The 13,470-nt window shown below is 38.4% G+C and overlaps 1 protein-coding gene across 5 annotated transcripts in view; it reads left to right on the top strand.

The window, feature by feature from the left end:
• WDR7 (WD repeat domain 7) overlaps positions 1–9,991 on the top strand; it is a 380,267-nt gene extending 370,276 nt beyond the window's left edge. For all 5 annotated transcript variants that reach the window (XM_003827244.5, XM_034943806.3, XM_003827243.5 and 2 more), the window contains 2 exons: positions 1,274–1,378; positions 7,181–9,991. In XM_003827244.5, the coding sequence (XP_003827292.1) occupies positions 1,274–1,378; positions 7,181–7,384 (309 nt within the window). In that variant the 3' untranslated portion in view covers positions 7,385–9,991. The remainder of the gene's footprint in view (positions 1–1,273; positions 1,379–7,180) is intronic.
• Positions 9,992–13,470: the final 3,479 nt, after the last annotated feature.

Consider the following 13,470-nt stretch of genomic DNA (forward strand, 5'->3'; position numbering starts at 1 on the left):
ACATCAATGCTCTCTCCCTGCCCAGAGCCCAGTTCTATACCAACATAACTTTTTTTTTGAGTGTTAGAAAACAAGTGTTATTTGGGACACCACAGTCCCTTGAAAGTCTAATGACAAGAAAGGACAGAATGCAAAGGCAGCAAGGAATGTGCTTGTGTCCCTACCCCTGTTTTCCCTCTTCTTCTTCATCTTAGGCATTCAGATATGTAATATGAAAAAAATCTTCTGAAATGTACAGTACCTATGGGCCAAAACACATAACAAGCCTGATGCTCCCACTGAGACTCAGGGCTCACAATTCTTTATCAAAAATGACAGCTGGAAGCAAACCTGTCCTGAATTTTCTTAGTTTAAGGGCACACATTTCCTATTCCTTTCTAGACAAAGGGAGGAGACCAACCTACAGCTTGTAAGCCAGATTGAATATTGGTTATTGTGGCAGAGGTATGGTTTTAAATAGTTCAGTACAGGGAGATTAATACAATATTATGCTAATGTGCTTAGTATCCAATGTCTTCTGTAATTATTAATATCATCAGACTTGAGTATTGTTTTTATTAGGAGGGACCTTCTATCAAAGACCTAGTCTAAAATACAACTTCCTTTTTATTATTCATGGTTAAATCAATGATAGCTATTTGGCAGAGGTTCAAAACTATCCCTGTTAACTTGTTTTTAATGGTATTTGATTTATGTGTGTGCCCAAACCTCCCACATGTGTGTGGATGTATATTTACTAATTGCAGCTATATACATTTAAATACAGTGTTATTGGTAGAAAATGAAGCATAAAGCATGAGCAGTGTATAATTATTAAGGAGATTAAATTATAGTCTTTAACTCCTTCCAGAACAGGGATTTTTATAATGCAGCTTTGATTGTTTTTTATTTCAGATGAGCAAAGTTCCTGGATACTTTTGGTGATCAGTTTCTTACCTTTCTAACTAATTGTAAAATTCTTCCCTGTGGTGGACATAAATGAATTAGCACATTGGTTTGCCTATTAATATATGCTTTTTCTTTGGGCTCATGCTGCCCTCCTCAACTAGGAGGCAGGTGGACACCTCAGAACAAGATTGAAGCCCTTGGAGAGTTCCCTCAATGAGAGAACGTCTGTTGCTTTGCTTATTTTTCTAACTGATTTTATAAACAAAGAAGATAACAGCATCTAATACCCGTGATGTAACTTGTTCAACATTGAATGCATTTGTGTGTGTACTTGTAATTGTCCTGTGAAATGCTTATCATTCATGATATCTGAATTTTATTTTAGACAATCCATGGACACAAGGGACCAATCACTGCAGTGGCTTTTGCTCCTGATGGAAGATATCTTGCCACCTACTCAAACACTGACAGCCACATTTCTTTTTGGCAGGTAAGAGTAGATGCTCCAGGGTCTTAAAGCGTATACTGCGTGATATGCGTTTGGTAGTAAGCCTTCCTGTTGAGCCTACCTGCCGGCCCTCCTTCCTGTCCTCCCTCCCTCCTTGCAGCAAACATCCAGTCTGTATTGATTGCTGATGATGTGCCAGGCACTAGCATGCAGGGTGCTGAGAATACAATTAGCAATCTGGAAAGAGGGGCATCTGCTCTCACAGAGCTTGCAGTCTGAAGTAGACGTACATAAATAAGCAAGCAATTATGGTCCCAGGGAAGCCTGAGAATAAGGTTGTGGGAAGGCTTTTCAGAGGAAGTGACACCTAAACTGAGGCTTGAGTGATGTGGAGGAAGGGCTGGGTGTTCAGGGTGGGTCAGGAGGTGTGGGTGGTTAAGAAGGGGGCACAGGTGCACGAGTAGCCGTGAGCAAGGGCCAGCGTGTTTGAGGGCCTGGCCTGAGAGGAATCGGGCAGGAGAAGCCTCGCTGGCTTCAGCTATTCATTTACACGAGGCCTTCACACGAGGTCCCTGGGTCTGTGACTCTAACAGGGCGTAGGGCATAGGATAATAAGGTGTTTTCCTAGTGTTCACCTCATGTCCCTTTTATAATTATCTCATTTTTCTTTGCATTCTGAATTTCCCACGTAATACTCATAATTCTCAAACTGTTCAAAACATTTCTTAAGATCTCACATAGTCTTTGGTAAGCAGTTCATGAGAATGCCTATGTTTAATTCTGAATAAAATGAACATTAATTTTGAGCAACTAATTTTGGCAATAGAATATGTTTGATCCTCACTGCTTAATTTCTATCCCATCTTCTTTTTAATTACCTTACTCTTTTAGTCCTGAAAATTACCAAGAAATTAAACACCCCCAAAAAAGTTAATTTAAAATTTTGTTGTTACCTTTATTTTCTTAGAATGCCAGTATGTTTTATGAGATTTAGTTTATTGCTTTGAAATCTAAAACAAAACAAAATAAAAGTTTAAACAAGGCTTCAGCACAACTGGGTGATAGTTGAAAAAAATCAATAGGTAATAAAATGTAAAATGGATACAATAAATTACTTAATTAACAACGTGCTGTTAAAGCATGACAACTTCAAAATCTGTCAGACTTCTTCTACTTTTATCTAATTTAGTTTTCCAGTTTATTTTCTCATTAGCCTTTCTTCTAGAATATATCTCCAGCATCTTAATTCGCTCATATTAAACTCCCTTTATCAGAGATCTCACCCAGCCCTCATTTTCCCAGTGAGTATCCACAGCACTGGTGTTTTCCACTCCTGAAATTCCACAGTGATTCCATTAGGTGTTCAGAAACTGGGCTTTTGCAGCAGTGGTTCTTTAAGGATTTTACCTACTGATTTTTTTGGGGTCCCCCCCGCCGCCACTCATGTCTAACTCAATGGCCTCTATTATGTCAGCTGTACCTTCATACAAATTTTCTTTTATTTCCTGTTCTCTTGGGATCTTGGAGGAATATTTATATAAAGCTCCACTCATTCCACATTTATTGGATGTCTGAGTGGTAGGTACTGGCCTGTGCATTAGAGACACAGAGATCAGTAAGTCATGGGTCCGTGCTTGCCAGAAACCTGTGTTCTGTCCAGGGTTTCTTCTTTGGAATAAACAAACAAAACATCTCTTTTTTCCAACTTCCTTTCTGCTAAGAAAACATAATTTCTTATATAAGAAATACCTCACATATTAGCCAGATTTGAAACTTTTCCCAGTATTTTCAGGAGTATTTTAAATGAAATTTTCTAAATGTTAAATTATCTTTTTCCCCTAAGATCTTCAAGGTTTTATTTGGATATGCTCATCCCTTCCTTGAATATTTTTCTATTTATATCAAAATTACTGCCCAGGTCACTGATGGGATTATGGGTAACATCCTTTTCACTTAGAGACCAAGCTCGTTTATTAGATGGCTTCCTTTTCAGGTAACATCTTTTTGTCTTCCAGTTCCTCTCTGAAGCCTCCTGCTGTTGACTCTGGGCTTTGCCAAGAGCACTCACATCTGTGTGCCTGGACACATGGCTTTGCACACAGTGGGGCTGCAGCACATGTCCTTAATCCACAAGCTCACCTACTCCAAGGGCTGCTTCCTGTTATTTGCACATGCCAAAGCCAAAGCAGCCCAGGCAACACCCAGGTCATTCTTGCCTCTAAAACCAATGTGGGAATTTAACATACAGCCCATTTCTTCATGTTTATGTTATACCAAACTCAGTCTTGAAATTTTAATGGAAGATACAGACAAGTCCTTTCAGCTTTCTCAGGAAAATGCCATGAAATCTCTTCCAGAATTGTAGTTGTCTTATTTGAATTAAAAAGAGTCCAAAAAACAGTATTAGATCTACTGCTGCTCTCCCCAAATGGGCTTTGCTGATTTATTTAGATACATGTTGTTTCGTTGTAATGATGTATCAGAATACCTTTATATTATTCCAGTAAGTGTACTGTAATATATTTTGAAAAGTTAATGAAGTCTTATTAATACAGAACCTTACTAAAGCTATCAGCTATTAAAATCTTTGCTGAGAAATGAGTGTTAATGAGAAATATTGGTTGGATAATTACTCAAGTGAGACTTAGTAAGGTCTGTGTGCAGCATTACTTACATTGGGAATAGCATTAAAACATTTCCTGTTGTGATGAATTATAGCTGTGTTTCTGTGTGTTCAGAAAATAATCTTCATAGAACCACTTTTGTGAAGCATTTATTTTTGAAGGGAAGAAAAAAGCCAAAGTTACATTTGAGTGAATTTACATTCTCATCTATCAAATGATGTAATTTGGCAGTCATTCAAGCCCTTTGATTTTCTAACCCCGTTTTCTACAATTTGAATATTTCACTTCTCTGTATCCATTGGCATTTGAGCAAGAGGAGGAGTTTGGTAATGAAATACAGTCACAATTCTCTCACCTAAATCTTACCACCACTGTCCAGCAAATATCCTTTTTCAGAAATGCTGATAATAAATTAGGTAGATACTGGTTTCGTTTATTTTTATTTACTCCATTGTATAGTAGAATACTATTCAGCCATTTAAAAGGAATAATGTAAATTTGTAGTCATTAACAAGAGAAGACTGCCGTCAGCATTTTGTTGAGCAAAAAGGCAAATTATGAAACTACATTTTAATATAAGCTTGTTTATATAAAATTTATTAACTCTGCTTCTCTTCATCTTTATGTATATGTGGAGGTCTGGAAGGTTGCTTACCAAAATTTTAACAGTGACTGTCTTTGGGAAAAGATATTTCAGGGGTTTTTTGCTTTCCTTTTTGTACTTTTCTTTATTATTTGAATTTTCCACAATGAGTATTTACTATCTTTGCAATCAGGAAAAAGTGAATGTTACCAAATCTCATAATTCCACATAGTTTGCATTCATTCAAGGCTCAAGATGTCCTTACTCGAGCATCGTTTGTATCCAGTCACTGTTCAAGAAAACATTAATATTGAATAACAAAATTGTTAGTTGTTTCAGAGAGAGTCATTTGTCTGAGTTTATTGGAAAAATTAATACCGTTACTATAATACTTCACATTCATGCCGAATTTGAAGAGGTCATAGGTAAAGGATGATCTTGAGCAATGAATTTTAGTGAACGTGGGGGTCTTTATCGTTCCACATGTTATGTCCCTTATAGAATTTCACAGATCCCTATTCTCAGGCAGGAATAGGGATATGTGAACTATGATAGTTATGTCCCTTATAGAATTTCACATATCCCTCTTCTCAGGCAGGAAGGCTATTTGACCTGACCAAAGGCATTTATCAAAGTAGGGATGGCTCAGGTTATAAGAGGAACCCAGTTGTAATGGCCTTTTCTAAAATCTTTACATCTAGAGTATTCCCATGAGATATTCTCTCCCTTTTCATGTTTAGCTCTCAACCCATTTTTTGTTCCTGGCTAAATTTGAAGAGAGGAATTAAAAATAAGGAAGTGTCTGAGCATTATATGCCCCTTGCATTTTGAGTTACCAGCAGAAGCCAAGCTTCATACATATATTCATAGAAAATCCATAAAGAATGAAAAATACCTTGTAGTTATTTATCAACTGAGAAATTAGATTTTTTCTAAAACACACTACGCCTGTTGATGCCAGTTAATGTTAACCAGCAATCTTCTGTGTCATTTGGATCTATCAAATTAAGCTCATCATCATTATTTATATTTTAACTATTTGGGAACATCCAAGAAAGCAATAAGGCATTGATTTTTATCTTCTGTGAAGTTTTTGGGAAAAGGAGAGAAGGAAGCAAAGAAACACGCTTCTGAAAGGGTGACAGTAAGGAACTGCCTGGCTGGAAACAGGAACCGAACTCTAACAGAAAGAGTTAACAATAACCATACATTTGGTTTTAAAATTTGACCTCGTACACTAGTGATTTTTTTTCACCTCTGTGTTGTGTTCGGCGCTATTATTAATGCAGGAAAATCAGTAACATTAGTCATCTTAAAAGGGTTATTACTCAAGATGATTTAAATTGTGAAAATGTCAGTGGAGCCTGCACACCCTCTGCTAGAGATGCCATGATTTACGCCCTCTGACACCATCCTGCTGCTGAGAAGGGCTAGAAAAAGGAATGGCTTGTGTTTTGCACTGATCCACATGCAGGGGATGATGTCAGTGATAACACATCTTAAATGTGCTAGGATTTGCCGGAGTTTCATGGATCAACCATTTGTAGATGTTGGATCATAATCTGCATGCTTCATGCAAATCTCTAGAATCTTACACATCGAGATGGAGGTTATACTGGAGAGAAGCATTGGAAATGAAAATTAGTACAAAGAAAAAGTGTTATTTACAAGGCTTCTTTCCAGATTTTCAGTATTCTTTCCATGTGATATTATAATAGCACACATAATGCTATTGAAAATGTTTTAAGTAATATTTAGAATCTAAAGAAATCTTCAGACTCAGTTGCTTAGGAAACAGTTCACTTCAGTATTTAGTACTTCAACCTGAATGCATAGTTGTTCATGATTCATAATTTCCATGTTGTTTTTCATTTATGTGGCTGGATTAAGAAAACCTAAAATTTAAATCCAGAAAAACTGCCAAAAAGCAGAAATTATCAATTGATAAAAAGGTATTGTCAATAAAATATTAACAGCAGACTCTCCTTAGTATGATAGCAAAACAGTGAGGCACAGACATAGTGTTGAGATGAAATTGATTCTGGTTCTGCACTTTATAATAAGCAAGAGCTTTCCAGAAAGCGAGTTTTTAAAAAGCAAGTGAAGAGTGAAGGTATTAGTAGGTAGGAAATGGGGGTGGAAGGGAGTCTTGAGCTTTATTTGATCCAATTGTCACTCTATCTACTGCTTAACTTTGCTTCCTTTTCTTGAACTAATTACAAATCCCAAAACTTGTCTTCGCTGACTCATCCTTCAGGGAGTGAGTGCAGTTAGCATTGTGGTAAAGAACATGAAAGTCTTCAGTTTTAAATATCCACAATTTCCAAATATCTGTGTTGTCTAAATGAACCATTTTATTAAGAGGTATAATTTAGCTCTCTTCCTAAAGATCCATGGACTCTCCTGTTGTCAGGTTCTACCCCTATAAAATTCCTCTAGATTTCTGCATTTACCATAACAGCATCAGAACAATTCCAAGCACACTGAAAGGAACTTTTGAGAGGTTAAGAACAAGCTTAGGCGAAGGAGAATAACCATGATGGAGGAGAAAGTGGCCAGGAGAGATCGACCCAGTCTCTGTGATAGGGAAAGGGAGAGGGCTGTTCAAGTGACACATGTGCTCTCCTGTCCCTCCAGATGAACACGTCACTGCTGGGAAGCATCGGCATGCTGAACTCGGCACCTCAGCTGCGCTGTATTAAAACCTACCAGGTGCCCCCTGTGCAGCCCGCGTCCCCCGGCTCCCACAATGCCCTCAAGCTGGCCCGGCTCATCTGGACTTCCAACCGCAACGTCATCCTCATGGCCCATGACGGGAAGGAGCACCGCTTCATGGTCTAACGCTGCTGCCTGCCGCCGTGACTGCGTTTTAGTTCTATAAATTATCCAAGCCAATGTTGCTCTGTCCTTCCTCACACCAGATTGTTCCCAGGGGCCTGCCCACCCCAGTGCCATCCAGTGGCGCGGCCGGGTCTTGTCACTTGTGCATGCTTCTCAGGGGCAGAACCCGCTCGTGCCATCTGTCGATTCAGAGGCACGCACACATGCTCTGCAGGATGTGGCCATCCTGTCACCAGGTAGTTTTTCCCTGCCAGAGATGGAAGGGGAAAGCCAGCGGTTCCTGGGAACGCTCTTGTTGCTTGGTGCAACAGAAGCACAAAAATCAATAAACACTGTGATTGCACTCCCAGCCCAGATCAGCATTTTTAGCCATCTCAACCCCACCTCTGAAGTGCTGCTTGAATCTGGCCGTTCTGACACTGGGTGTTGAGGTCATGTGGCAGTCCTCATGATTGAAATTATTGCCCTTTGAATTACCTAAAATATTGTTTACCAAAAAGATTCTGTGTTTACATGTTCTTTTCTTCTGGTGATTGCTAGGAAATTACTCAATCCAATTTCCTAGGGTTTAGCTACCACCTTCTTTATCAACAGCTAACCAATTTGAGATTCATGATTAATTATGTACACAAAAATATTTTCCTTGTAGAAAATAGTTTTCCAGACACTTAGCCTTCTGAAGTGCTCATCTCTTGCTTAAATGATAGTATATTTAGTAGTTTAAAATAAAAATAATCACTCCCTATGATCTAGTTAATGTAATTATCCAGTCACTGTAACTAATCTCTTGAAGGGACTTTTGTGATAAAGAGCCAAGTTCAGAAGCATAGCGTGTACCGAAAATGAAGACTCTCCTATCTACTGCTACAGATCCTGTTGAAGAAAGAGCTTACCCCTTTCCCCCGGAAACCTTGCAAACCTGTAGTTCCCATATGTGTGGCATATGTCAGTTATGAAATTATTATAATTCAGCCTTCAAACTACTACTGATCAACTAAAGGAAAGCTAATAAGGTATTTCTTTTAAACAAGTATTCTGGAAAAGTAATAACTATGGCACAAATGTTCAGGAGTGTATATAAAAATATGTGGGCTCTCGATTTATTTGAGCAAACATTGCAATGAGGGTGTTCATTATGCTTCTAAGTAAGCTTTAACTAGATCACTTTCTTCTTATGTCAGATTGTGCTGGTTCTAGCTCATAATAAGGAAAAAAATAGAATTATATTTTGTATGAATTGTTTCTAACAAACCTTGATCTGTATATACTTGTGAGGGGTTGTTTGGTTGCCTAATTGTTGATTGGTTGGTTAGTTGGGCAAAATCATTTATTACATGCAAAAATAGAAAATTATTTGTTAAATTCAGAGAAAATATGTGAAGTTTACAAAGGAACCAAAATGATAATGGGAGAATTTAGTCTTAAAAGTTTAGGTTGTCAGAGTTTATCTAATATACAAAAAAGTGGGATCAAAGTCTAGGAACAAACATTGGTTACTTCACTGAAACAGATTTTTAAAGAGCATATTAAGAAATTAAGACCATTAGATCATCTCTTTCATAATAATATGATGTTATTTCCATTGACGGCAAATCTATACTGTTCCTTGGTTTTAGAGTTGGGTATTCTTTCAAAAGTGAATTTAGGCACATGCATGTACATTGTATTTATAAAGATTATATATGTAGTTTCCAAGGAAGAAACAAAGACCTATACAGTGTAGACTTTATTTGTTTGGTGAACGTGCTGTTGTGTTTGGCATAGCTAGAGAAATGTAAGGTAAACTAAAAGGCTCACTTTGTTTTCCAGTGGGTCCAGAGTCTTCTCTATACCCAACATATGTTTACTTTATGAACTTAAATGGAAATTAATTTATTGTAGACTACATCTCTATTTGGAATGATGAGGTAAATGTATACCTTAGCATTTTCTTTAACAAAAATGTTCTGTGTATCAGGAAAGAGGTGTGAGAGCGGTAGGCAGCCTGCCGCAAACACACGGATGGCTCCCACCGCCACGAAGGTTGAGAACAAAACCAGGGGGCCCAGAGGAGCAACAGCCCTGGGCCACAAGCGTGGGTAGGCCTTTCACGTATTCCGTCTGCACAGGCAACCAAGGCCAGTAGAAAGCTATGGCTGCAAAACCCTGGGGTGGATGATGTTTGATGATTAGACGGTCATCTCTAACTACTAAACTAATATCTGCATTCTTGTTAACATAAATCTCTCCTTGGCTATTTTAATAGCCACAGTCCCGAACTTCATCCCAGCTTAGATTTCTCAGCACTGAGGTAAACTCTGCATTGTCATCCCAGTGTACACCTTTAATGTTTTATTGATTTCACTGGCACTGTATTTGGACCTATCCTTGTATATGTAGAGACATATGTGGCTTCACTGGTAATTTACAAGCAAAAGATGACATGACATGACACCTGTATGAAAATGTGATGATTGAACTCCCTGTGTACAGCGAGTGAATTAAAATGTCTGCCTCTCCAGACATTTCTTAATGATTCCACTTAATAGACTCTATGTGTGCTGAATGTTCCTGTGTACATATGTGTGTTAAATAAAACAATTGTATTGAAGACTGTTTTTCTCACAATATTACCTTTTCCAGTGTTCACTCATCTTAAACATCCTCAGTTGAAATCCGTATGCTCCGCTAGCCCTGCTGCCTCTAATCATTCATTTCCCTGGAGAGCTGGCTTGGGAAAGGCAACTTATTCCCAGAGGACAGTAGAGCAGAAGTGCAGAGGTAAGCTCTCCCTCCAGAAACTCACTGGCACTCTCTGTGGTTTGGGCAAGGGCGTTGCATGCCTGTTGCTTTATCTCTACTCTACATGCTCCCAAATAGACTGGTAATGGCACCAAATCATATCTTGTCAGATTGGATGGCATGGGTTGGCTGCCTCTCAGGAGCTAGGCTGAGATCATTAAGTTCATTGCATTTCACACTCAGTTTGGAGTCGAATTTGAATCCCTCAGGTAAAGCGTATAATTGGTTTTCAGAAAAATCAAGAATAATAAAATAGGTCCTTACTGCTCATAGAGGGTTATGTGTAAGTAGTGAATGTACTTCTTGTCTCTTAATTATTTCAGATAAGAACACAAAAGCTTGATTTGAGTCAATCATCGTGTAACAGTATAATTTTCTATAAGCATTCGGTGAACATTCCAGGAGTGGTCTCCTCGAGGCATCTTGGGCCCTATTAAATGCCCACTGTGGGCCCCAGGAAATGTTTTAACATCTCGTGACTTAAATGTATTCTTATAGGGAAAATAGGGGCAGTAACAGTTCTATACGATCAGCGATCACATAAACTGATCAAATGTGGAAAGGGCGTGACGTTAATAGGAAGGTAAAGCCAAGCAGTGCTGGGTGAACTTTCACCTTTCACCCCTTCGGCTGACTGACAGAGCCCAGTGTTGAAGAAAATCAATACTTTGGAGCCAGGAGGGAAATATTTCCACCCTCTAACTAGAGAATGTATTTTGACAAGGCCAAGATAATCCAAGCTGCACAGGAGAAAGAGAAAAGAAGACTCATTTTTAAAGCCTGACACTTCAAGGTGTTTTTGTGCAATGGTTTAGAGATCGTCAATACATACAAATACCAAAGGTCAAAAAGAAAAGCCAGAAGAATTTCAAAAATTAGATGTTCAGTTCTTTTTGCTGTTTAAAAAAAAAAAAAAAGGACTACAGAGAGTTTTGTGCTTGTAATTGTCCTTTTAATGAACTAAGCTCACAATTGTGTGACCATTGAGGTGATCATCCCTCTTTAATCAAAACTTACATTTTTGTAGCAGCAGAACAATGAATATTGAATGCTCAAAAAGCATTCAGACTTCCTGCTTCTGTATACCTTTTGGCTACAAATTGTTTTGTTTTGTTTTGTTTTTTTGAGTGGTTACATTGTTTTGTGCTAACATCTCAGAATTTGGTTTTGCAATTCATGTTGATTCTGCCATAATGGCATTGTAAATCCTGGATCCTCCTTCACATTCAGTTCAATCCTTTGCATGAGAAAAGAGTTCTTGTACCTAGAACTTAATTTTTTTTCTAGTTTCCCAAGTCCTTTTAAGCAAATTACTTATGAAGATATTCTAATTAATGTCTCTCTGAGTGAGAGGTTTATGCATCTCTAGGAAGATGGTAAACAATTCATTCTTACCAGCAAGATTAGAGCCATTCATTCTGTAGACAAATACCTCCATCAAGTGGATATAGATTCTTTGCTTTCCTACTGATAAGAAAACTAAGAAGCCAGTGGTGCCCATACCTTCCAGACAAGCTCAGAAGGACAAAGGAGTCTTAAGTATCTAAAGTACATCATCAGGCCTGCTGTAAACATGTGCTAATTAAAGAGTATTAAAAATACAGTGAAAATATAGCTTCTATTTATATACCTGCTTACTCATTAATAAATCCCGTTCTATTCTGAGGTGATAGATCAGGCTGGAAATTTTTATTTTGTTTTGTTTCAAAAAGAGAACACAGCCAGCCAAACCTCCTCAATATTCTGAGATTTCCCAGAGAAGGCCAGGAGTCTAGCACTGCTTGAATTGTAGGGGTATGAAGTAAATATGTGCTGCATTTGTGAAATCCATTGTATTGCACCTGTCAAATGCTCAGAAGAGTGGCACACAGGAAGCACTCAATAGATGTAAGCTAATATTTTTAGGAGACAGGAGTCCTAATTGAGCATGGATAAACAAGATGACCTGTGTTCTTTGGAAAACTTGGATTTTTGTTTTATGTTTTCATCTCTATGTGGACTCCACAAGTAGATCTGAACATCCTATCCAAAGGAGGGCTCCTGTGGTTCTGTTTGTATTCCCCAGCTGCTTTGCCATATTGCTATGTGTTACCACCCTGCTTCTCACCAAAATTTGTAGACACGAAGAAATGCCTAAATACATGCCAATGGAGGAAACTGGTTGGTTGTGGCTGAAGTTATCACTGATTCCTCAAAAAGGAAGATCACCGCATTAGATTTAGGACTCACGTTAGCATCAGGGGTGACTTTGAGTTTCTTAATGAGTTTCTTCCAAATACGCATCTATCGAGATTGAATAAGACTCTGGACAAAAGTATTGTAGAGTGGATTTCATGGAATCACCAAAGCAAAGGAAACTGAATATGTAGGTTCTGTTGCCAATATCTTCTTGTTCTGACTTAGCGTCAAAATGACTTAGTGCTTTAGTCTTCCCAAATTTGAAATGTATTCTCTAAAACAGCGGCCCTCAACCCCTGATATCAGTCTGTGGCCTGTGAGGAACCAGGCTGCACAGCAGGAGGTGAGTGGTGGTGAGCCAGCAAAGTTTCATCTGTATTTACAGAGGTCCCCATCACTTGCATTACTGCCTGAGCTCAGCCTCCTGTCATATCAGCTGCGGCATTAGATTCTCATAAGAGCGTGAATCCTATTGTGAACTGAGCATGTGAGGGATCTAGGTTGCACTCTCTTTGTGAGAATCTAGTACCTGATGATCTGTCAATGTAACCCATCACCCCCAGACAGGACAGTTTAGTTGCAGGAAAACAAGCTCAGGGCTCTCACTGATTCTACATTATGGTGAGTTGTATAATTATCATATATTTATATATATATATATATATATATATATATATATATATATACATACAGTGTAATAATAGAAATAACGTGCACAATAAATATAATGCATTTGAATCATCCCGAAAACATCCCCAACCACCAGCCTTTTTTGCATGAAACTGGTCCCTCGTGCAAAAAAGGTTGGGAAATGATGCTCTAAAACTTGACCCACCCAGCGGCACTTCAAGTTTTAGTGAAAATGTGTGAATAAAGATACGGCAATGAAACATTATTTGTATTCAACCAGCAAGCTTTTATTGAACCTTAGAATATGCCAAGCGTATGTTCTTTATTTTATTTTCCTCTTGCTGATGAGCTCACAATCTCACCAAGAACCATAACACTATGGAATAAGTGCTGAGACCCGGGGCAGGTAAAGAGCAATGAGAACACAGGAAGTGATCGATTCTGATGAGGTGGTATTGTTAGGTTTCCCAGAGAGGAAACATTTGGGCTAGGCCTTA

This window comes from Pan paniscus, chromosome 17, assembly GCF_029289425.2.
Source record: "Pan paniscus chromosome 17, NHGRI_mPanPan1-v2.0_pri, whole genome shotgun sequence".
In the NCBI taxonomy this organism is placed as follows: Eukaryota; Metazoa; Chordata; class Mammalia; order Primates; family Hominidae; genus Pan; species Pan paniscus.